We start from the raw sequence: 27297 nt of genomic DNA, 5'->3' as shown, positions 1-27297 counted from the left end.
ATCAGGCTGATGGAAGAGTCCAGACAAAAGTATTACCATGAATATAAGGTTTCAAACAGATTTACATTACCACACACACACACACCTCCCCCACCCATCCAGCTTCCAGAGAAGTAATTGCCAGCAGAATCTATGTTGACAGGACCATACAAGAGTAGAACAGATAGGTTTGTGGGTCCCGGTATAACTGCTGTTTATTTACCACCTACCAAATTTAAACACCCATATTGGCTTGGCTTGAGGCTGATTCTAGGTTATTGTGAAGGCAGACATAAAATTTAAAGATAAAAGAATGACTGGAGTCTTGGTGAGCATATGGCTCAATCGCCTACTCCTTATAGAAAAAGGAAATTGACAGTCAAAGAGGTTAAAAGCCTTGCTTAGAGCCAGGACTAAAGCCCAAGTTTCCTGATTCTAATTCTAGGACTCACTTCAGCTCTTGTATAAAAAATGGTCAAGGAAGTATTTACTTCCCAAAGATACATTCAGTTCTCTGAAAAGTCCATAATCTACAACAACAAATCTCTCAGATTATACTGCCCAAGAACCAAGCCAATAAATGTCCCTTGACATTGCCATTTCATTCTAACAATCAATATATACTTTGTGCCAACTAGAAAGCAAACGAGCAGAGAGAAGGGAAGATACCAGTCCATTGATGACTTTAAAATTGAACAATTAAAGCCTTGAGTTCATTCTAGCTTTCCATGCATTATATTTTAGAAATGCAAAGGGAAGTCTCACTTACACTTTATAAGAAATAGACAACTATCTCTTCTTAAATGCCATCTAATAAAGGATATTCTCTCTCTCTCTTTTTTAAATGCCTACAACACCTGGTCTTCGTAGGTGGTCTCCCATCCAAGTACTAACCAGACCTGACCCTGCTTAGATACCGAGATCCGACAAGATCGGGCACATTCAAGGTGGCATGGCCATAGACAAAAGATATTCTTTTTAGAGTACTTTTCCTCCACAGTTCACTGCCTCAAGGAATGGGGGAAGTAACAGATAAAAATTTGTGAATCTCTTCCTATTTTATTTAGGGAAAGTGAAAGCAAGGCTTATATAAATAAAATTTATTGGCAAAGGAATCTTAGGGACAGCTTAGACAGCACCTGAAACCCTCTAACCAGAGCCTCGTTTTATCAAAGTACTGTTTCTACACACTGAACGTAACATATACAGAGCTGAGCACTTAAAATCTTTATTGACATTTACAACACTAAAACCTTCTATTGGCAAACACACCATATCATACACTAACATGAGAACGTGCTTTATATTTTCAATAGTTTATAAGATCAATCATGAGAGTATGATGCTTTCATTTAAATGTACTTTTATGCTGCAGTACTAATATAAATTGGATTACCTAGGAGAGTAAGCTCTTAGCTATTTTAATCACATCACCCTCAGCTTAATTCAGCTTACTTTCTTTTGGCCTGAGATGTCCCAAAGAGGTGAGCTCTAGTACGAAGTTAGGAAGAAAGTCACTTTCCTCTAGGATAGGTTGACCAACAGAAATTATTAACAGGTCACATATATACATATTCAAGTAAAAGAAAATTTTTTTCAACTTCTGGGTATATAATTGGGGGAGGGAGCAGCTTCCTATTTTTCACCCCATGATCTAACTCCAATCTAATCTAGTTGGCTCTGGATAGGTATAGGAGAAAACATTTACAACTAATAACCTGTCTCAAACTCCATGTGGAAACCAGAAAGCCTTGCTAGTCGCTTATAAACTCTTCATCATCTTTTTTTTTTTTTTTTGGCTTTTTACTTACTTTTAATTTCTGTACTAAAAAAGAAAAGGAAGGTGAAAACAATGACAGATTACAGTGACTTTCCTCTCATCTATTTGTACAAACTGTTCCCTTGACATGGAATTTCTTTTCCATATCCATCTAGGAAACTCCTACTCATCCTTTAAGAACTGGCTCAAATGCTGCTTCTATTATTATGAGTTTTTCCTTAGTCAGCTAAGTAGAATTCCAACAAAGATTTACTGACCGCTGATTATGTACCCAGCAATGAATTGGTGCTAAAAAGTTTTTGCCCTTAAATGTAAATTAAGACCTACAAGAGGATAATGAGTACTTAGGTACTATGCAAACACATATTGGTAGGGGTAGGGGTGTCTAGCTTTGTCCTGAGAGATCAGAGAAAATTATCTTGAAAAAGAAGTGACGCCTAAACTGAAAGTCAGTCATAGAAGGGATGACAGAGGCGAGGAAAAGGAACAAGCATCAAGATATAAATTGGAGAGGCAAAGAACTGATCATGGCTGATTGTGCTGGACATACCACCCTAAACTGCAGTGATCTTCAGACTTTTCTAAGAGGCTATTTCCTGGGCAGAGACCGTGATGATTTTTATCCTTAAACTCTCAACTCTTGGCACAACTCAGCACAGTGTTCATGCAACAAGTATTTATTAACCTTGAGAATGGGAAGAAAAAGAATTCTTTAATTTTAAGCTTTGCTCATGAAATTTAGTAACTAAAGACAATTAGGGTGAAAATTACTAGAGATGGAGGTGGGAAGAAATGTAGAGAACATGGACTATTCTATCATTCCAAACAATCCTGAGACTGCAGCAAAATCTCACTTTTGTGGGGGGAAATGGCATGTTCATGATAATTTTTGAGAATTTACTGCTTTCCAAGTACTAACAACTTTCAAAGGAGACAAATATGTGAGGTGACTATTTACATAAAATCTCAAACCTTACAGTATAATCACTACTGTAAGGCTCAAGATCCTCAGCAGAAAGCATTTGTGCTTCATGTGAACTAGCCTGAAGAACAGGCTGAAAGAGACAGAGAAGGTTAAAGCTAAGGCATGGCCACTGGTATCACCAGATACTAATCTACTTAGCCCAAATAACACTTTTTTTTCTGTGGCTGGCTCATTGGATCCGAAAAAGCAAACATACCTGCCTCCTATTCTACATCAAATACTGTAACTCTTGTTCCCTGACTACCTCTACTTCCAGAAGGCAGCATGGCTTACCAATGGAAGAAAGTAGAGGCTTTAGAGCAACATATAGCTATGTAAAATTTCAGCTTTCCCATTTATTGATTAGGTGAACAAGTTATTGAACTTAGATGAGTCTCAGTTTCCACATCTGTAAAATGGAGATAATTCCTCATAGAGTTGTTGTGAGGATTAAATGAGTCTCTAAAGAGTTTAATGACTGAAAGTGTTTAATATATTTGACTCTCTCTTGCCCACTTAGATTCCTTATATAAATTAATCCCTCTCAAATGTTAAGTTTAAACATACAGTTTTTTAAGAAAAAAGGGAGGTTCTGACATGCTTTTATGTCACAATGGCTCTATACATGGCAGGCGTGATGTAATGTGTACGTTTACAAGCCTATAATATGTAGTACTGTGTTGATGGGAGAAAGAAACTGAAAGAAAGAGGAAGAAAGAAAGCACCTGGACTGCTTTCAGCTCCATGAGATGAAAGAACTTAGGCTAAGAAACTGGTACTACAGATATTCTGCCTTTTTGCTTTCTGTTAAAGTTTTTGAAGACAATAAATTCTTAAGGATGCTGATTAGGAGATGCTTCTAGAATTGAGCAGAGAATTATAAGAAATTATATTAACTAGGAAATTTCAGTTAAGAACGATGAAGGTGTTTTTCTATGGTTGGGTTAAAGATTTCAGGCATTCCTTAGAATACAGCAGAGTCAGTGGGAAAGGTGGGCCTAGATGAAAGTGAGAATTCGCAGAATGGAGATGAGATGATATGGGAAAAAAATAATTGAGCAAAGAGATTCATAGGTTGTGGAGATGAGGGAAAACGTGAGGTGACAGGATAAAAATGACATTGATGGCACTTTGAGCCTCTATGTGACATCAGGCAGTTGAATCGAATTATTGCCAAGCTTCCTCCTGGTTCTGAAATTTTATGGCAGGGCCAAACCAACAGTTCAAGGTTTTGTTTCAAATAATGGCTCCAAGAAATATATTATGGTAACGAGCAATGGTCATGGTGTACTTCATATAACTAATCTAACTCAATGCTTGCCATATAATGCAAAATAGATGTTTAATGAACTGGATTTTTATTACTGGGAAGCCACAAGCCTCATTTATTCATTCCAAAAATATTTTCTAAACACTTCTAAAGTATCAGGTATTGTCTCAGTGTTGAGGATATAGCAGTGAATACAATGCAAGAGAAATCTGTGTCTTCTTTTTAGTATATGAGATAGTGATAAATGCTACGGAGAAAAATTATTCAGGAAAGGGAGAGAGAGAGGGTTGGGAGAGAGAAAGTGCAAAATGATAAATTGTGGGAGTAGAAGAGCCTCATTGAGGTGACATGTAAAGACCTGAAGTAAACAAAAAAACTCTGCATTGAACTACTACTGTCATCTTCCTAATACTATAGTTCCTTCAGTTCTAAAAGAAGCAAAATAAAAAGCAATATTTCCAAATGTACTGAAAATAAATATTAATTCCATTGTAGTACATTTTAATGACATGGCTATCAAATTATGCTGTTCGGTTGCTAAATATCTAAAGATGCATTGTCCAATACTGTGGTGACTAGCTTCATGATTATTTACATTTATATTACTATTTAATGTATTTATATTAAATACAATGTGCAATTTAGTCTCTCAGTTATACTAGCCACATTTCAGGTGCTCAGTAGCCATAAGTGGCTACTACACTGAACAGCGCCGATAGAGAACATTTCCATCACTGGAAGAAGTTCTACTAAACATGCTGGACCTAAAGTATTTTCAAAGCACACAGAAGTCTCTCAGTAATAACAAAACAGAGTACTTCAAAGCACTAACTCCACCTTTCATCAGCATGTGGTATCTATTTTCCATGGCACCAACTACTGAAGGCAGTACACTCTAAAAGAACCTTGAAAGTTAAAAAGAAATGTTTTCTTTTATTCAGTATAAACTGCTGAACTATTTATACTCTTTCTTTAGTAACTAAAATTCCTACTTTTTCTAGTAACACTCAGTTATACGTCTGACTATTAACAACAATTCAAAGTCTGAAGAATAATAGTTTTATTTCAGATTAAAGACCTATTGAGAATTATATCCATTTGTTATCAAACGAACAACCTCTAGCTTATTGGCCATACATTTAATATTCTTCCTCTGCCAAATTCTACTTTTTCATGAGCTGAAGGGTGATTTTATGTAGTTACAGTGAAAGCAATTGGGGAGTCTTAATCTTAAAGAAAAACATATTCTATAAAACCACAAGACAGTCATAAAAACTAAGTCCAAAATAGCCTCTATTAAGCAACCATAAAGTATCAATGATTTGTAGAAACTAACCAGTCAGAAATCAAGCAATGTTCCCTAGTAAAGTGGCATTCATTGCTGGTGACTCAGAAAGGTGACTATTAGCCACTGCCACTTCTTCCTCCTTTCATAACTCTAACTCATCTGGCCCTTAATTTCACGGTGAGTGAGAAACAAATCTAAATATTACTAACACTCAGCGATATATCTAGTGGGATTATGATGCTTGATAATAGCTATAACGTTTGTAAACATTATACAGAAATGTCTAACAAGGTATCTCCTTAAACATTCTTTCCAGTATACGTACAGGAGAATATAACCTTCATCTTCTACTAAATAAAAATTCTCAGTAATGAACACCTGGTTACATTATGAGTCAACAGTAATCCCTGCAAAAGAACCAAGGATGACTACACAAATCATGTTTCTATCAAACTTACTCTAGCCAGTAATTAAAATGCACTTTATTCCTTGTTTTCCACGTATGAAATATCTATCTCTTATATCATTCCTTTCCCTCAAAACCCTCAATCTTTCACACCATAGAATCTAGAAGATGAAGCACAGGGGGAAAAAAAGTTATGTACATAATTTCTAAATTCAAAGAGAAATTGTGTCTTGGATTATATATACCCTTGCTTCTAAATCTTGTTAATAAAATAACAGTGAAATACATTAACACTTTAGGAAAACAATTTAGTGAGGTCAGAGAAAATATGGACTTATGCCTTTACTTACCTATCTATGCTAAAGTAACTAGGCCAAGGCTAGTTTAATTTTTTTGAAAAGCTAATATTTGTTAGTTCTACTGAGACTGTTAAACTACAGTCACCAAATAAAACTCTTCAAGATGCAAATTTGATTGTTTTTTGACCTAAAAATAATTTCTTTTATTGAAAAAGTCCTAAATTAAACAGGATCTCATAGCTATTAAACACTGTGCCTATACTTACCTTGTTCCCAGGCCTAGGCTCCAAAAGCCTTCAAGACCTGACCCAATGCCTATCTTTCTATCTAGCCTCTTCTCTCACCACTCTCCCATACCTGCTCAACTTTCTTTCATCTTAGGACTAGTTTTTAGTTCTACTGAAACACTTGGAGTTCCTAAACTGTAACATATTCTCCCAGGTCTACCTACCTATGCATTTGCTGTTCTGGCTGCCTGGAATGTCCCCTCCCTCCCCACATAACTTTCTTTAGGAAGCCTTCTTTGAACACTCACTTTTCTACATTTAAAATTAAGTTAGGTACCTCACTTCTGTGCTCCCAAGTCACTCATGGGGTATATCACTTTTATTATAATTATTTACTTATCTGTCTCTCCTACATTCTTTGAAAGCAGAAACTGTCTATATCCTCAGCAAGTAGCTATGTACTGCTCAGCACATAGTAGGCATTCAATAAATATTTTAAAAAACATGGAGGGAGGCAAAAGGAGAATAGGGTCTTTCACTAGTTTAACTTATCAGGTATCCTTTCAGGTTATGGAGTATTTATGCTGGGAAAAGTGCCAGGCCTGTAGGTAATGAACATACAATAATAAATAATAGAACAATTTCATGACAAAAAGGAAAAAGACAGACATAAATGAGATTATCTTGCAAGCTATTGTTACATGTTATAAATTCACTCCCAGATGCTTAACAACAATGCAATCTTTTACGTATAGTTGCTTTTAGATTTATTAAAAACGTATTTTTAAAAATAGCTCTGCTTTTCTTCTAGTTTCTAAAAGAAACACAAGAACTAAAGTAGCACCACCAGTTTTTAATCAGTCAAAGCTTATTTCTGGTCTCTACTTCTTTTCCCCTTCATTCCTGTTTCCTGGTTTCTGATCATTTCACTAAATGATAAAAGTTTCCATCAGAAAAATCAGAACATAAAGAAATAAAATAATACTAAACTCAAAATGATCTACTCTGTTACATATGAACGTCTCTAACAGATATGATCAAAAAGAAAGCTAAAACTTAAAAAAATAAACTAAGCTCAATTTCCCATGCTTCCCATTCTCTATGAATAATAACAGCTAACACTGAGCATGTATTATGATGCCAGAAATTATTCTGAGTTTTACATGTATTAACTTATCTAATTCTTATGACAAACATATAAGGATATCATTTATTATCTCACTTAATTGATGAGGAAACTAAGTCACAAAGGGGTAAACTTATCCAAGGAATTCAGAGCTAATAAATGGCAAAGCTAGGGGTCATATTTAAGTCATCTGGATATGCATCTCTACTCCTAACTACTAAACTATAGAGTTAAATATACATTGGATTCACACAATACTTCCTAGAATTTTAAATAAGGATGTTTACTTTTAACTTTATAAAAACTCTAGTATATATTACTCTAACAAAAGTAAAATTCAGCTATAGAGCAATCATGCAAATTACCCTAAATGACAATGTTAGAATAAAAAAACAAACATTTATTCTCTTAGCTCATCCCTGATATTTCCAGTATGACCACCAACAAAAATGTTGCTTCTTATCTCAAAACCAAATTTTAAAGGAATTTCTTAGAAAATAAATAAAAGGTCTAAAATCAAGAAAAGTTGGCTATATGGGACAAAGACATTTCTACTACCTCTCAAACTAAATTTACAATAAAAATACTCCAGCGCCAGTGTTTCATGAGAAACTCAAATAACTAAAGCACAGGTTTACAATACCTTTAACACATATTATGCAAGTAGGGGCGTTATTATCAACAATGTACAAACATGTTTCGCCCCAAGTATTGTCTATCTATACTCCTCAAAGGTAGTGAGAAAACCTCTAGTTTTTTTCCTGTTTCCCCACGTTCACCAAATTCTCCTGTTAAGATACAAGACAAAGACAATAAAATGAAAAACTCTCCTTAAGGAAATCACCACTACACTGTTCAAAGAACACAGATATAGAAAAGGAAATACAGATGCTATATAAGCAAGTTTTGTTTTAATAATTTCCTAAGTACAAGTCATGCTGAATAACATGGCATGAAATTCCAATGACATAACTATTTTTATCTGTATAAAAACACTTATTCATTCTGCCTAGCATTAATAGTTCTTAATCTCCTCTTTGAGAAATGAAACTGTATCTTATTCATTTATTTTTCCTTCATGGCAGCTAAGGTAGTGTGCCAACAAAAATTTATTGAGTGATTTAATGAATCAATCATCCATCCATCCACCTTTTCACCTTTTGGCTGGGGTTAAGCTAGTAATGAGTATGACAATAAATAATCAAGCAAAACAAAATACACTTCACTGTAACCAGTGTTAAGCCAATGCTGTGGATACATTATAAGATTATAACCAGAACTAAGCAAGCACACACCTTTAGTATTAAGCCAAGCTTCTCATCCTAACAAGAATGTCTTTTCTTTAGTAAAACTTTTTTCATTTATTATTTAAGCCAAAATTCTTATGAGTTCTTGCTATTCAAGCTCTTTGATTACTGAGTTCTAAACTAAAGAGAGAAAAGACTGACCTCTGGGGAGAAAAACTGACAAAATAAAGCAGCTAGACCCACCTGTTTTGCACCATTTACATTCTTTTGGGAGATCGAAGAAGAAAAACAGAAGATATAAAATCATCAAAGGAAACTTAAATATGAAAATTTAAATATATGAAATATAAAAGATGTTTAAATGGTGAGTTCAAATGTAGTACTTGATCTTTTCATGGAATGAAAAAAAGAAAGCTGTAGCTACAGACTGCAATCTGATATGATTCACTCTGGCTACTAATAGATGTAAACTCTGGCTTGATGAGGAAAAAAAGACAAAACACAAATCTTAAATAAGGAATTGGAGGCCATCAGCAACATTCCACTAGCCCATTATACTACAATCACATTCTTTTAATGGAAGCCTCCATTACGGAGTGGGTGGGTGTGTGCACCTCTGCATGTGTTTTGGACTCCATGATTCAAATTGGAATCTTGTAAAAACTATCCTGCCTTTGAGTGAAGTCAAAGCTGTATCGTGAAAGGTCATTTTTAACATTATAAACTCTGAGCAGGCACAAGATGCCAACCACTGAGGTTGTTTCGAAACTAACGGTTTCCTGCCTAATGGCAAATGTTCATACTAGTTTCATTACCGACTTTTAGATCCCACTGACTATCCTTAAACTGAATTTGAAATTCCCAGACCAAAAAAAGCTAAAGGAGTTCATCATCACAAAACCAGTATTATAAGAAATGATAAAGGGACTTTTTTAAGAAGGAAAAAAAGTAAAAAATATAAATACTAAAATGGCAATAACTACATACCTATCAATAATTACTTTGAATCTAAATGGGTTAAATGCTCCAATCGAAAGACATGGGGTAGCTGAAGAGATAAGAAAACAAGACCCATACATGTGCTGCCTACAAGAAACCCACTTCAGACTGAAAGACACACACAGACTAAAAATAAAGGGATGAAAAAAGGTATTTCATGCAAATGGAAAAACAAAAACAAAAAAAAAGAGTATTATATCAAGCGAAAAAGATCTTTAAAACAAAGGCTATAACAAGAGACAAAGAAGGACCCAGCAATTTCACTTCTGGGTATTTAACCAAAGAAATACAAAAAGATATGTGCATCACTATGTTCACTGCAGCATTATTTGCAATAGCCATGATATGAAAGCAACCTAAGCGTCTATCGATAGCCAAATGGATAAAGAAGAGGTAGTAATATATACAATGGAAGATTAACCATAAAAGAATGAAATCCTGCCATTTGCGACAACATGGATGATCCTACAGAGTATTACTCTAAATGAAATAAGTCAAAGACAAATACCATATGATTTTACTTATATGTGGAATCTAAAAAAAAAAGATAAATGAACAAACTAAACAGAAACAAACTCATAAAGAGAACATTTTGATGGCTGCCCAATGGGAGGAGGTTAGAAGGATGGATAAAAACGGGGAAGGGATTAAGATGTGCAAATCTCCTGTTATAAAAACAGTCATAGAGATATAAAGTACAGCACAAGGATTATAATCAATAGTATTGTAGTAACTATGAATGGTGTCAGATTGGTACTAGACTTATCAGGGTGATCACTTCAAAAGTTCTATAAATGTCCAATCACTATGTTGTATACCTGAAACTAATATAATATTGTATGTAGCTGATTATTGAAAAATAATCATTAAAAAAAAATGAATTTGAAGCAAAGTTGAGGAAAAATATTTTTAAAGAAATTTACTTATCACTTAATACTAAAACATAAACATTTCAAGAATTTAGTTTTTTCATATAAAAATAGCACATTTTAAATTAAGACTATACTATATATGCTATGCTGTGCATACTGGTCTTTATCAAGTTTCTTTTTTTAGGTAAATAGCCAAGAAAAGTTTGAAAAAGTAGAATAACAAAGGGATATAATTTTAGATCTTAAAATATGACTATAATAATAAACACCATGTAGAACTGGTGTAAAAATGGACAGATGGTTCAAAAGAACAAAACATACGGTTCAAAAATACTCAAGACCTTACAAAACTTAGCTTGACCAAAATGGCAACATAAATCAACAAAAAAAGGGCAGTTTGTTAACTATTTCATTTTAATTTTTTCCTAAGTTATATTTTATAATCATTTTGTCAATTATCAAAAGCTAATATAAATTTAATTGAATCATTAACATTACATCAAATCTGTATAGTAAGCTGAGGAATAAATGACACTAATAATTCTTCCCATTCCTTGGCACAGCACATCCACTTACCTACATACAGGTTTCATACCTCTTGTTAAGATCATTCCTAAGTAATTTATAATTTTGATTGTTATTATGAATGACTTTTAATCCCTTTGGATTTCATCAAATTAAAAATTTCTGCTAAAACAAGCCACACACTGGGAGAAAACATTTCGTAACACATATCCCATAAAGAACGTGTATGTGGCTATGTAAAAAACTCGTAATTCAATAATAAGAAAATATGCTAATTTTTAAAAAGAGCAAAAGATCTGAACAGACATTTCATCAAAGAAAAGCTATGAATGGCAAATAAACATGAAAAGTTAGTCAACATCATTAGTCATTAACCACAACGAGATACCACTATACACCTACTAGCATGGTCAAAATCCAAAACACTGACAACACCAAATATGGAGTAACAGGAACTCTCATTCATTGCTGTGAGAATGCAAAATGGTACAGCCACTCTGGAAGAAATCTGGCAGTTTCTCATAAAACTAAACATAACTCTTACCATACGTTCCAACAATTGTACTCCTTGGTATTCACCCAAATAACTGAAAACTTATGTCTACACAAAAACCTGCATGCAGTTTTTTATAGCAGTTTCATTCATAACTGCCATAACTTGGAAGCAACCAAGATGCCCTTTAGTAGGTGACTGAATAAATAAAAAGTGGTACATCCAAACGATGTATTCAGTGCTAAAAAGAAAGGAACTATCAAGCCATGAAAAGACATGGAGGAATCTTAAATGCATATTACTAAGTGAAAGAAGCTAGTCTGAAAAAAGCTACATATTGTATGATTCCAACTATATGAAATTCTAAAAAAAGCATAAAAGGAATGAACTAGTGATACATGCAATAACATGTATGAATCTCAACAGCATTATGCTAAGTAAAAAAAAAAAAAACCAGACGCAAAAGGCTATATATTATACAATTCTGTTCACATTATAGAAAAAGGGACAAAACTCAGATAAATGGTTGCAAGGGGCTGGGGTCAGAGGAATGAAATTGATTATAAAAGGTTGGCAGGAACTTTTTGGGGTGAAGAAAATGCTCTGTATCTTCAGTCTGGCGGTAACAACACACCTTATATGTTTTGTCAAAAAACAAAAATATATACCTAAAAAGGACAAATTGTATTGTATATAAATCTCAAATAAACTGACTTATTAAAAAAAGGGGGGGAAATCCTAGGGAGCACTCTGTAACTGCTTAACACAGACTGAAAGCTCCATAAAAACAGGGATCATGCCTTATTCATGTTTATACCCTTAGTGCCTAGGATATTATAGTTATGTTTACTCTGTGCTTATAAGCCCACAGCAACCATTAATGTGTTTCATTCTTATAGCAATCTTGTGAGAAAGGCAACATTCATATCCTTATTTTACAGATAACTGAAGATCAGAGAGTAACCATCTTGCCCAAAAGGAGGCAGGAAGTGGCAGAACTGGGATCTGAACTCGTTTTTCAGCCAAGAAGTGGCAGAACTGGGATCTGAACTCGTTTTTCTGACTCTAGAGCCTGAGAGCTTAACTGTTATGACATGCTGCCTTGCTGATTTTGCTCAGTGTTTACTGAACAAATGAATGAATGAGGAATAAATCAGCTGTGTTAGAATTTGGTAAGATAGCTTAAAACTAGCTCATAGGGAGAATAAAGTATGAATTGTAGTTTAAAAGGCAAATTATTAAAGAGAGATGTAAAGTGATTATTTTGGGTATAGTAGGTAAGCTGTGCATGTACAATGACCATTATGACCATTATAGTATTTAATTCCTTTTAAAAATGCTTTTTTATTATCTCCTTTGTAAGAAATTAACTTTATGTATTTCATATTTAACACTGAGAAATATAAAGAAACAAAAATGCCCTTAACCCTAAAACCCAGCTAAAATCCCTATTTATATTTTTAAAAATAAAAGTAATGTATGTACAGGAAGACGCAAAATGTTAAGTGAAAGCCATCCATCCCTCCTATCCCTCTCTTTTAATTTTTATAATCATTGTCTATGTAGTATGCATGATACACTGATAAGGGCTCAGATGGAACCCAGTCTACATATTTAGTCAACCTATCACATTTGCTTTGATTTTCTAGAGAATAAGTAGTAGTCAGAGGTGATGAAAAATGGTGAGAGAAGCATGGAAGACAGTCCAGAATGTCAGCATTACTACTTGTCAGGCTTGCATTACTAGTACTACAGTTCATCTTTTTCTATTGATAGAAAAAACAATTATATGACATCTATGTTATTTGAGCTCATGAACTGGTGTTCCATGCACTCTATTTCCCTTAAGACTGGTATTTCTACCTCACGTGGAAAATTTAAAACCACTGTTAAGAAATATATACAAATAAGTATTGTGTGTTTACTATTAGGCAGTGGAGTGCAACAGTAAAAAGATCTTGCCCTCCATAAGTTTCCTGATAGTCTTATCAGGAAATAAGATGACAGGAGATATTTAATATATTCTTATATTAAATATCTACTCAAAACCACAGGAAAAAAACAGAACATCATTTTTGGCATTGTTTAATCCCAGAGGAATTCATCTCCTACATTCTAAGAATGTCAAAACTAATTAAGTTCATATTTGTCCTTCGTTCTTAAAGAGGAGGGAGGGGAGGACTTTGTTATTAGCACATTTTGAGCTTCTAATAACAATATAACATCACAAAATTTTTTCCCATGAATTTAATGGAGTTCAAGTGAACTCCATTAATTTTGAGCATGTCTCCTTAATACGTGTCCTTGAAAAGCTAGGGAAAAACCTTTTATAACATAAAATGATTTATAAATTCAGATACAAAATAGAAAGAAAATAATTGACTTTATTTGTTTAGGATACAGCTTCTGTGTTCTACCCGAGCAAACTGCTTCTCATATTTCCTATGTGATATAAATTCTAATCTAAAGGAAACATTGCCTTGTAAATCTGTTCTCAGAAAGCCATGCATATGAGTAGTCTTTACGACAAGCTTCAAATTCAAGATTCACACTAATAAACTATTTCATTAAATAAGTATTTCATCAGACACATACCAAAAAATTTTTCTTCAAAAAATAGTGTTCACACCTGTGGAAAAGAAGGTACACAGAAACTTTAAACAGAAGATTTAAAACATTTTGGGAAGGTAATTTAGTATACATACAAATTCTCTCCTGTATCGAAAAATTTTTAGAAGTTTCATATGCCAGAGTTTCAGTCCCTTTTCTTCTGGCATGTTATGGAGAGTGGCTATCAGCCCAAAAAAAGTTGATAAGGAAAAAAGAAACCATAAGCAGGAATTTTTAAAAGCAGTGAGGTAGGATGGGAGGGTGAGAGAAATGGGTGAAAAGAGTCAAAAGGTACAAACTTCCAGTTATAAAATAAATAAATCTTGGGGATGTAATGTACAGCATGGCAACTGTAGTTAATAATATTGTATTATAAATTTGAGAGCTGCCGAGAGTAGATCTTAAAAGTTCCCACCATAAGATAAAAACTTTTGTCTATAGCCATGCCACCCTGAACAAGCTCGATCCTGTCTGATCTCGAAAGCTAAGCAGGGTCAGGCCTGGTTAGTACTTGGATGGGAGACCACCTAGGAAGACTAGGTGCTGTAGTCGTAAAAAATAAAAAAATAAGGGATTGTAAACTGACAAGGTCCTTGCAATCTGTGAGGTCAACCAAGGGTTGCCTTGCCTTAAAAAAAAAAAAAAGAAAAGAAAAGAAAAAATTCTGTAACTATATATGGTGACAAATGTTAACTAGACTTATTGTGGTGATCATTATGCAGTATATACAAATATTGTCAAGAAACAGCAAGCGTTGGCGAGGATGCGGAGAAAAGGGAACCCTCATACATTGTTGGTGGGATTGCAAATTGGTACAGCCACTATGGAAAACAGTATGGAAGGTTCTCCAAAAATTAAAAATGAGTATACCTTTTGACCCAGCAATTGCACTTCTGGGTATTTATCCAAAGAAAACCAAAACAATAACCGTAAAGATCTATGCACTCCAATATTCATGACAGCACAATTTACGATAGCCAAGATATGGATACAACCTAAATGCCCATGAACAAACGATTGGATAGAGAAATTATGGTTCATATATACAATGGAATATTACTCAGCCATTAAAAAAATGAAATCCTACCGACATGGATGGACCTAGAGGTTATTATGATGAGTGAAATAAGTCAGACAGAGAAAGATAAATACCATATGATTTCACTTATATGTAGAATCTAAGGAACAAAGAAGAATAAACTAATCAAAAACAGACTCACAAATAGAGTGGACAATTTGGTAACAGACAGAGGGGAGGTTGGGGACTGAGGGAATAGGGTGAAAGTTAAGAAGTACAAGTGATAGTAGTTGTGCTTGAATACGAGATGGGGGGAGCACAGCATAGGGAATGCAGTTAGCATTAATATGATGGCTAAGTGGAGGGTCAGGGGAGGGAGGGAGCAATTGGGTAATCGTTTTATGAACAATATAGATGTCTAACCAATGTACTGTATACTTGAAACTAATTTAAATAAATATATTTTTTAAAAAATCTTGTTCTTTTCAAAGAACAAGATAAACTTGACAAACTGAAATGAAATAATATATATAGATATTGAATCATCATGTTGTATACCTGAAACTAATATAATGTATGTCAAGTATACTTTAATAATAAAGAAAAAAAAGTAGTGGAGTATGAAGCATCACAGCATAAGCTATGCATACATCTTCTCTGTACCCTTTCCTCCCCTAGCACTTATGTACAGTGTAGTCATTTTTTTTTTAAACTGGTAACGTATACCAATGTACATTAATAGTACTTTCACTGTGTTTTACCATGTATTCTTTGAACGTGGGGATGAAAGGGAAAGGAATAAAATAAGGAGAATCAGGGTAAAAGCTGTTTGATCCTTTATTATCTTCCCCACTCCATGGCCTTGAATGTCTGTTCCAACCCTGGTAAAATTCTGAAGATGTTTTCTGAAAGGGACAAAACAGTCTCTGGACAGGGGGACACAAAAAAGCAGTTGATGGTGGCAAGTACTAAAAACTGAGGGGAATTAAGTGAACATATGCACAATCAATGCTGAATGCAGCAACTCCCACAGTCCTCTCCGCCCCTACCATCTAAACAGTGATGGGAAGACTCTGCCCCTTGGCCGCTGATACTGATATGGGGAAGCTCCTCAACAACAGGGACAAGAAGTTCACCCTACAGTAAGGTCCAAAAGCAATCAGCCTATGCATTTAAAGCTCCCAATTTAAAGCTTTCCTCTCTTAACTTTGAGCAGACAGCTAATTATCACTAACCATCAGAGGAAAAGTCTAACATAAAAGAGATCACAACAGAGAAAAGCAACTCTAGGGAAAAAGACAAAGCAGGGCAAAGAAAATTTATTGAAACAATAAAAGAATATTATGAAAGAAACATTCAAAGAATAAAAAAGACCCCCTAGAAACTAAAACATAAGAGTAAAAAAGAAAAATTTAATGGAAGATAAAGAAATTTTCTAGAAGGTAGAGCTAAAAGAAAAAGATGAAAATTAGAGAACTATTCCAGGAGGTCCAACATCAAGAAGCTATCAGCAATCAAGAAAGGACGACATGAGATTTAAGAAACAAAAAATGCCAAATGACTAGGAATATCCCAGAAAAACAGCTGTGTAGTGCACACAAAGGGGCACCTATCCAGACTGAAGCAGTGTAACTCAAGTCATCAGTAAGATCTCTGCTGACATTTACCCTCTTTTCAAAGATAGGGACATAGTGCCCAGGTGAGCCTGGCCCTCAGCTTGTCTTGACTACATGCTGGTGATATTTTTTCTCAAAATACTCAGCTGCCTAATGAGCTCAGAACACGCGTTTCACCCCACAAGTGTTCTTAAACCTACTCCTAACAGCTGTAGGTAGGTCACAGTTAAATTTAAGAGAAACCACAGAGCTGCTCACTTCCTCTGACCATATTTGTGCCAAATGTCCAAGACCTAGACTGCCCAATACAATTTCCAAGACTAAGTTTTGACTTCGCCCATGATTTCTACAGAAGAAACTCTGTGAACTTCAGGAAACTAAAGCAAGTCCAGCCCATATATCCTTGGGGGTCCCTGACACCCTTTTAAGAGTCCAAGAGGTACAACTATGTACTTAATAATGCTTTAAGAATGTCCTTGATAAAAACATAAAACTTCTAGTTTTAGTAACTCCCAACCCTTCGGTACATATCTTTTTATTATTCCATGTGATGAAATGTAAGTATGCATAAAGCATATAGTTAAGTAAAATGGTTCAGTGGCCAGTCAGTGGCCTATTAGGAATTGGGCCTCACAGCAAGAGGTGAATTGCAGTTGAGTAAGCGAAGCTTCATCTGTATTTGCAGCGCTCCCCAGCTAACTAGCATCACCGCCTCAGCTCCACCTCAGATCATCAGGCATTAGATTCTCATAGGAGCACCGGTCCCTGGTGCCAAAAAGGTTGGGAACCGCTGCAATGGTTACCTTTAAGAAAGGCACTTGCATGACTGAGTTACAAGCTGAACTAGCCAGTTTTTTTCATGAAATATCATTTTTGCTTGAAAGAATGAATGACAAACTATGCTTTTCATGCTTATATATCTGACAGATATTTTCTCAAAATCAAATGAACAACAAAACCTGACTATGCATTGTCAGTGATATAAGTAAAGCTTTCGAGAGAATGTTAAAATTTCAAAAACATAGCTAGAGTAAGCTTGACAGCTCCCCAATATATAAAGATTCGTCCAATGCCAGTGGTGGTATTAACAAATACTAATATAAATGAAATTAACAAATTTTAGAATAAAATGTGTAACATCTGTCCATGTACAAAAGGTCCTAGAGGCCTTAGGTCAGTCTCACTGAAACTTGATGGATAAAAATCCCCCAGTTTTATTTTTAGAATGCAAAAAATAATTCTTTTTCAACATATCTACATAACTGTTAACTAATCTAATCATAACAAAATTCCCACCCCACCTTATAGGGACTCCATCGTCTCAGAAACAAATCATTTTACATTCAAAATTCTTTTGTCAAATAGCATTGAGCAGACCATAACTTAATAAACTAAATTCTTATCATGTGTATGTTTTGTAAACAACTAAGGAAAAAAATCAGTATATTTGAAGAAAGAATGGAAGACACAGAATGAGGCTGGTTATAAAATATATAACTGAATCATTTCCATTTTTTCTAAAATTCACATTATAAATATGAAAGTCAATTAATTTAAAAATTCCAAGATTCAAAGGAAAAACTTCTAACTAGCACAGAACATAAACTTTTTCTCATATCAGTGATCAAAAACACACTTTGATTCATATTTCAACTGACTACTGGCCAACTATTACCTTCACAGCAACTCTCACTTTGGTATTCTCTAGAAAATTTAAGCTATACTTAATATAATTTATATTAATTTAATCAGCTCAATAACAAATATGAATGATTAAATTAAATTTAGGTTATGCTTGAGTTAGGTAAGGTAGGATGTCAGTCAGAGAAAAAATAAGTTTCCAGTAAAAACCTTTGGAGTTATCATACATTACTCTCGTTTATCATATGGATATATTCTCTAGTATTTGTCACCAGGTAACTATGATCAACTCCGTTTACTAAACTGAAACTCCGTTTACTAAATTGGAACCTGAGATCAAGAAATAATCTCAAGAATTAACTTGGTAGAGACTACACATTTATGAATAAAGTACTGACTGCCCTCTTGTGTTCAAACAAAGGATTTCACTAATGAACTACATTTAATGTAAGTACCTTTCAAGGGAAAAAAAAAGCCAAGGTCCTAAAGAAGCCATTTATGGTCCTTAACAGAGAAATTTTGATCTTGCAAGGTTTTCAAGAAAAGTCTTCTCAAAGCCAAGACGAACAGCTATTAATCTGAGCTATCTGATTACTTGTACAAGTAGCACAAAGTGCTTAATCTCAGTCATCTATGGTAATCAGGCATGAGTAGAATAGAAACTTGGTAACTCTACTTCTTCAAATTACACTGGCAAAAAACAAGATTCAGATTTTCCAATTTGGTAAAACATCACCAAATGCTTGAATCAAAATCTTCCAGCATGCACACTGAGGTTAAACAAGAAAAACTGTCTCTGGTTCCTTTTTTGCTAATGCATATTATAAGTGGGAAGTACTTCCTAACTAGTCTTCCTAGTCTGTAACATGCTTTTTTTAATTGGATTATCCTAGACTACGTCTCTTTTTGAAATTAAGAGTCAATGGAAAAATAGGGTTTAATAAACAGTAACTGACATTTCAGTCAAAAAGGTAGATACTAAACCTTTGTGTATCTAGATTTATATTCTCTTAACTATGTTGTTAGAGAATTCAAATGTTCTTATTTTAACTTGCCAAATGGTTGTTTTATTTGAAGTACTTGACGTTCCAGAGCAGCAGTTCTGAAAGCATGATCTAGGGCCCACTGGGGATCTCTAATAGCAAGGTTAGAATTATTTTTCATAATAATACAAAGAATACAAATACAAAAAATTTTTCCTTTTTCACTCTTTATATTCCAATTGTACAATTTTCTAGAGACTACGTTGCATGTGATAAAGAGACTGAATGCAGAAGCAGATATGTGAATCCAGCTGCCTTCTATTACACCAGACATTAAAAAGATTGGCAAAAATGTAAAACAATGCCACTCTTCTATTTTTTTTTGTTTATTTTGGGAGTTATTTTCATTAAAAATGTTATTTATATAATATACAATGGGTTTATTGTTATTTTTAAATAAATTAATATTTTCAAAATTTCTCAGTTTTAACTTGTAATATTGTAAATACAAACAAAGCTCTCGGGAGCCCCCGATTATATTTAAGAGTATAAAAGGAACCTGAGATCAAAAGTTTGAGAACCACTAATCCAGAGAGTAGCATACTGAACATGAAAAAAATTAATTTACTCTCAAAGCTTTAATGGAGGTGAGGATAAAATATAAATATCATTTACTAAGAAAATGTAGATGATACTCACCAAATGGATCTTCCATGCCACTTTTAACCAGTTTAGGGAGGTGAGGTATAGTTTCTAAAAAGAGAAAAAGATAAAATATACATTTAAACATGAAATCCATCACCTTTTGTTTTTAGAAATTCAGTTTAAAACTGGAACATTATAGAAATGTATAACTTATTAAGAGAACACTGCCAACTGGGGTTTATTTTAAGGGGACTGATTACAGATTTGTAATATAGAAATATCATTAAATATTTAAGGATAATTTTTATTTTTTTCATTTTAAAATATGTCATTTTGAGTTTCCTCAAATAAGTTCCCTTCCTAATTCCGTCTTGAATTTACTAGAGTATAAGGAAAAAGGCAAATTTCTATGTTAAAAAACAAAAACAAAAACAAAGAACACACCCCCTACCACCACCAAACTCACATAAACACCTGAGAAAGGATATGAGAATATCTTAGAAGGAACTGGTTTGCCTAAAGAAAGAAGCAGTTATTTTAAATACAGGAGGATGGTTTAGTAAGTTGTAAGTTTAGAACTCCCAAATATGAAAATTAAAAAATATATCTTGAAAGAAATTTAACTAAGTGTAGATATCCAACCTCCCTCATCCTTGATCAAGACAGGATCAAATTTGCTCACTCTTGCTTCCTATCTTTTTCATGGTTTTGATTCCAAGGGCATCCCCTAATAAACAGTCTGAATACTAAACAGAGTCTGCTTTTCAGAGAACACAATTTACTAACAGTTGGTGCCACGTGTGATATAAGAAAACAGGGAGTATGATGTGGTTTTGGAGTTGAATTGGTCACAGACTAGATAGCAGAGAGGACCCCAACACTGGTGGTAGATGTAACACAAATAATACCTGGCACAAGGTGCTGGTAAATAGTGATGGTCTATCTGTGGAAGCGAATGCTATAGTTGATTGGATGTTATCAGACACTTGAAGAGTTAAGGGGAAAACAACGACAATGGAATTAAATGGCTATTATTAAACTCCGTAAGATAACAAAAAGCTAAGAGTGATTATCAGTCGACTGAAAGTCAAACATGAAAGTCACAGGGCCTCCTAGGTAACACAGAAAGAGGCTCTTTTCTGTGGTAGCAGGACAGAAAAAGCTGAAGACCAGAGCCAGGAGTTAACCACCACAGTAGCTCAGTTCCAAGCATTAACTCTCAGCCAAGGAAAGTATGCTGTACAGGTGTCAGGGCCCTGATCTGAGAAAGAATAAGACATGAGATGGAGACAACCTGAGTTGAAACCTCTCCAGAGTCTACAGCCATGCTGCCCTGAACAAGCCCGATCCCATCTGATCTCGGAAGCTAAGCAGGGTTGGGCCTAGTTGGTACTTGGATAGGAAACCAACTAGGAAGACCAGGTGCTGTAGGCGTAAAAAATAAAGAATAAGGGATTGTAAGCTGACAAGGTCCTTGCAATCTGTGAGATCAACCAAGGGTTGCCTCGCCTTAAAAAAAAAAAACCCTCCAGAATCTCAAATACCCAAATACCCTTAGCCATCTGAGACTACAAAAGTAGCCCACCCTCCCTACAAAAGCACTCTCCTCTCACTTGAAGATAACGCAGAGGCCACCCCAACCTGCTCAGTAAAACAAATAGTGTTGCCTCAGGATCTGCCACCTCCATGCCTCCTGGCTATCAGGCCTTTCACTACTAGTAGGTCACAGCATAACTGGACCCAGGCGTGCTGTGCCTGATAAGGTCAGAAAAGAACTACAACCTGAGGAAGCTGCAAGACTTAGCGAGTACTGGCAGGGTCCAGGGGAGTACAAATGTGACTGGATTCTGAGGGTGCCTGAACATGAGGACCAGAACAGAAGATTCAAAAGGAAAAGTAACTGATCATTCTCCAGAGATACAAGATTTAACACCCTGGCAAAAAACTCAGGATATGGTGTGAATTTACCACTAGGATGGTTCCTAAAAGCTGGAAAAGTCATGGCCTATGATAAGTAAAGGAGCAATGTCAAAATTGCAGTGGCAGACAGTGAAGTAAGGGATTAAAGGGCTTAGGGAAGTAGGCTTGTTGAAGTGTTCAGGAAAGCCATCAAATGATTATGTTCCTTGGAATGGCCAGAAGGATGTCATAAGGAATGTTCCAGTGAAAGGGGCACCTTAGTGTTCTCCTCCAAAGCAGAGGTTGTTACACATCTAACCTCACTGATGACAGGACCCTGAAACAAAGACCAGTCCTTGGTACTTAACTGTTAGAAGCCAGATGGACATAATTACTACCATGAAGACCAGCAAAGTCAGAGTGACAGTCAAAAGGATCTGACTCAGATTTATGGGGACAGTTAATAAAACAATGTCAGGAGAAGCAAAATGACAAGCACCTAATAAGAGCAGTTCTCCTCTGTTATGTCAACATAAGAACGTCCAAAACCTGTACAAAAATTTTTATAAGGGTTTACTTGAGCCAAAACTGATGACAATGGCCGGCAAGCAAGTTCTCGAATATTTCAGAGAATGACAGTTTGTAGCTTCTTTTACGCATTTGTAATTGAGAAGGAAAGGTTAAGGAAGATTATCTGAAGGTGGGAGAAAGCAAGGCAGGGATTGAATTATAGGATAGTTAACAATATTATGTGCTCTTTTTCAGGGGTCTAGAAAAAGGATTATTTCTGGCACTTCAAAAGTGTGTGTTCACCTAGATGCACAAGAACAATGAACAGGGCTGGCTTAAAGCTTTTACTAAAGAAGTTAGAAGCCTAGGGCATGACTACCCATCATGACCTGCCCAGTTAGAATTTATGATCAGATCATCCTGTGAGGTTACTTTCAGTTAGATTTAGTACAGCATCCCTTTTTCGTCCACAGTAACATCCAAAGAAATCAAGGATAGAAGATCAAGACAAGAAGGATGGTCACCCCAATAAATAATCAGAATCCCACATTCAGTTCTGGATCTTAGCCAGTTTCAGATCTGAATGCACTGACTGAAGGCCAGGTACCCAGGAGAAAAGGACCAGTAACACCAAAGCAAGTATAACAATTCCCTAAGAAATCTATGGCTCTAAGAGACCCATATGCTCTCAATCTCAGGGACTCCACACTAAGAAGGTCCCTGCACTTGAAGTTTAATGCTCTGCAGTCTCTGTCTTGAAATTCTTAATTTCATCTATGAATTTGTGTTCTGTAAGTGAAGTTTAATGGGAAAAATGAAGGATGTGCTGGGGGCTTAAAGCCTCAGCTCACACACATGGTCCACTTCCTCCTGTTTTCCTGGGAGGGGGCTCTTGGTCACAACCTCTGGTCCTACCTGGCCATCCTTTCCCTGCCTCGGCTGAGAGTGCCAGGTACTTTTGGTGAGCATTTTCTCTCGCCCACTCTCAATCCATGAGTCCAGGCACGCCAATTATGTACTCGGCCCTGCTTATGGCCATTCATTCACTCAGGTAACCGTAAACTGGAGAAACAGGAACACTAATGTTTTGAGGACAGGTTGACAATGACACCTGGAGTTTGGAAATGTCATCATGACCTTATGAGGACAAGGAAATAAACTGAGTTCTGGTCAAGATCCAGTTCACAATGGGTCCACTGGGTTTGTGGACCTTCCTCGTGATCATTTTCCTGGTCCCTGAATGTATAATTAAAATACATATACTTGGAAATTAGTGCAACCCCCACTTTGAGTCTTTGGCATGTGAGATAAGAGTTATGACACTGGGGAAGACCAAGTGGAAGGAAGCCACTAAAAGCTGCCCCACTCCACCTGCCAAGATAAGAAATACAAAACAAATCAATATTGCATCCCAGAGGGAGGGAGGAAAGATGACATAAATTAGTGCTACACCCTCGGAGGAAGCAGGATTTACCAGTGTGGTCACTGCAGAAACCAGACAAATACTGGAGGAAGGCAGCAGATTACCACAAGCTCAATCGAATAGTTGCCACAACTGCAGCTGCCAGTTTGACCATGGGAGACCAAAGATGCCATGTGGTATCTTTGCTAGGGCAGATTAACACAGCCCCAGCAGCACAGTATGTAGCCAAGGATTGGAGGAATATGTTTTTCTTTTTATCTTTATAAGAAAACAGGACCAAAAATAATTCACATTCACATAGAATAGATTACCGGAAAGTTTACAAGACTATGTTGATTTTGCCAGCCTTTCACATAATATAGTCCTAAGAGATATGGGCCATCTGGACTTCCTGCAGAATATCACACTGACCCACTATATTAAAAACATTGCTAATTGGCCCAGATAAGCAAGAAGTGGATAACACATTGGAGGCCTTGCCAGGACATATGTGCTCCAGAGGGTGAGAGATAAATGCTACAAAGATTCAGATACAAATTACATCAGTAAAATGTTTATAGGCCCAGTAGTCAGGGAGTCAGGGACTTGATAAAACATATTCAAAAAAAAAAAAAGATGCCATTCAAGTAAAGGCATCCATTGAGAAGGAAGCACACCCGACAAAACCACTCTGGCTTTTATACTGAGTGACACAGAAAGTTGCCACTTTCGAGAGTAGCCTAAAACAGAAAAGGACTCTGCAGGCCTAGGTGGCGATGCAAATAATCTTGCAGTTGCTATGGCATTACACAAGCCTCAGTGGGAGAATCACTACACAGACCCATGGGAGTCTGGAACAAGGCCATGGCATTTGCAGTAGAAAATTGTATGCCTTTTGCAAACAACTCCTGGCATACTTCTAGGTCCTAGTAGATACGGAGCACCAGACTATGTGACACCAAGTGACCTTTTGTCCATAATCACCCATCATCATGACCTGGATTCTGTGAGACTCATCAAGTTATAAGGTGAGGTGGACCCAGCAACAATCCAGCATAAAATGAAAGTAACAAGCACAAGGACCAGAAGTCACACGCATTAGTGGACAGCTCAAACCCTCATGTAATCTGCCACTGCTGTGCAAGCGCCACTCCCTCAGCTGATACCTCTGGCCATGTGGGGACCCTTATAGCCAGCCGACAAACACACACACACACACCCCTCAGTTTTTCCAGATGGCTATTAAGTGGATACAAATCAAAAAATGCAGTGGCTGCACCACAGCCTTACTCAGGGGGAGGCGCTGAAAAGCACTGGTAAAGGACATCCTCTCAGAGAGCAGAGCTGTAGGCCATACACCTGACTGTCCACTTTGCATGGACAAAGAAGTGGTTTGAGGTTAGTACATATCAGTCATTTTCTTATTCCATAAAAGCACCAATTACAAATTAAACTAGCCAAACAACAAATCAGCTAAGTTACTTAACTGAATGCTAAAAATCTTGTTTTCTATAAACATAGGTTTTAACTAAACCTCGGACATTCATTCGTACAAGGATGTGCTGGGCCACACAACATAAACAAGAGTGGATTTACATAAGGCAACTGACTATAATGTTTTTACTTCCTAACCAAAAGCATCTGTTTTTTTTTTAATATCAAACAGATTTAAAAATAACATTTTAGAGGCATATAAAACATGTGCCAATCTGGTTCACATTTAACTGGTAGCTGTGACCATGTCCATAAAATCTAGGACAAATAAATCATTTCGGTTTTATTTTATATCTGCAATACCAAAAGCCTTGGTCTACAGTTTACCTAACAAACATTTAATGCTGCTGTTGCGAGTGGTAGCCATAGTCTTGGAGGTATTAATATTAGCATATGAGAATTGTGAAATACATCTATGTCCTTCCCAGCTTTAGCCAAACACTTCATGTGTATCGGTTCCTCAACCTTAATAACTGTGGCTAGGTCAATCCAGTGGAACAAACACAGAAGCATGCACTACAGGCTAATAACTTCTGTGCAAAAACAAAAAGGATTCTTTCGTCTCAATCACCCTCTTTATAGCAGCTTTCATTCACTATTTCACTATGAGTGTCCAGGATAGCCTTAAATTACAAATACAGATATAAATGAGTTTACCACGATGTAAACGATCAAGTCATTATTTTGATGGATAAGAACCTTTTATTAAAGATTATGCTTCTGCCTTTTCTATTCCTTTCAATGCTACTTCCATAACACTAGATCTGCATTCTTCAAAACAACTGTCTTCCTCCTGAGAAAGCTCAGCAAGTGAATATATTTACTCAGGCAAAAACTAAAGAATGAAAATTTACTAAGAAGATGGTTAAGAGAACTCTGATTCCCTCATTTGACACATCAAAGCAAGTTAGATTCAAATATCAATCACTCACACTAGTCATTTTAGTCACAGAAGATAATATTGCAGATTAATTTACCCTCCTAGTCCTTGTGGCTTCAAGTGGGATTAATAATACCCACCCTCAAAGAGTTCTGAGAATCTCATAAAATAATATTTGTTAAAAATAAAACAGTAAAATATGGACTATTCCTGCACACAGTGGGTACTTAATAACAGCTCAGCTAAGCAAGTAGCTATTAAGAGCCAATTACATGCCAAGTGCCATGTTAGGGAACATACAAAGATGAATAAATTTATGGTTTTACCCTTATGAAGCAATACTAGTAGAGGATAAGAGACAGCCATGTTAATAAATAGGTATTATGATATGTGTAATAATGGAAATATATGTAAGCAAAGAAAAGGCTTCCCTCTTTCCTTTTTAATTATATGAGAAGTAGGGCTAGACTTTCAGGTAATACTCATAAGCTCATCTCACTCCTTGATTTTACTTCTAAAACAAAAGTGATCTACACTTGATCAAAATACATAACATCTAAAAACATTATCAAGACAATGAAACCAATTTACATTGGCAGAGAAGGGACAATTAAAGTATTATTTCCATTTATTCCCTAGATTTGACTTACATTATCAGAGAAACAAAATTAAGGCACAAATAGTGTATATCACCTGCTCTTCCAGAGTGACATATAATTTTTCAGACTGATGCTACTACCTTAATATAAGGAGTAAATACTATAATCTACATGTATCTTTATTATCTGTCACCAGAGAATCTACTCTTTTGACTGGAAATTAGAAAACTGTAGAAAACCTCTACAGTTCTCTAAAATAACTTTCTTTGTTATTTCTGAACTATTTTTGTTAATACATTATACAGAAATTTGGTAGCTACAAATAGAATGAATTCATAACTTTATTTGTTTTTGCCTTACCACAAAGAAAACATATTACTTAAGGGTAAAGACATAAAAATGGAACTAATTTTCCCTTTTAAAGAAAACTGTGACCTCCTCCTCCTCCTAGTTAAACATGGTCCTTCTGTCACCAGAGACATGAATCATCTCTTTAAAATAGAGGTGTGGCTCATGGATAAGCAA

The 27297-nt window shown here is 35.5% G+C and overlaps 1 protein-coding gene and 3 pseudogenes across 9 annotated transcripts in view; 2 read left to right on the top strand and 2 right to left on the bottom strand.

Annotated features, from left to right (window-relative positions):
• The window catches only part of PHACTR4 (phosphatase and actin regulator 4), a 76020-nt gene that overhangs the window by 38542 nt on the left and 10181 nt on the right, over nucleotides 1–27297 (bottom strand). For all 9 annotated transcript variants that reach the window (XM_039854874.1, XM_039854876.1, XM_039854879.1 and 6 more), the window contains one exon: nucleotides 20043–20096. In XM_039854874.1, the coding sequence (XP_039710808.1) occupies nucleotides 20043–20058 (16 nt within the window). In that variant the 5' untranslated portion in view covers nucleotides 20059–20096. The remainder of the gene's footprint in view (nucleotides 1–20042; nucleotides 20097–27297) is intronic.
• LOC120596401 (uncharacterized) lies at nucleotides 825–943 on the bottom strand (annotated as a pseudogene).
• Nucleotides 14519–14637, top strand: LOC120596348 (uncharacterized; annotated as a pseudogene).
• Nucleotides 21304–21422, top strand: LOC120596351 (uncharacterized; annotated as a pseudogene).

This window comes from Pteropus medius, unplaced genomic scaffold (genome assembly GCF_902729225.1).
Source record: "Pteropus medius unplaced genomic scaffold, Ma_sr-lr_union100, whole genome shotgun sequence".
NCBI classification, from domain to species: Eukaryota; Metazoa; Chordata; class Mammalia; order Chiroptera; family Pteropodidae; genus Pteropus; species Pteropus medius.
The sequence above is the reverse complement of the archived record's forward strand: the minus strand, read 5'-3'. Positions and strand labels throughout refer to the sequence as shown.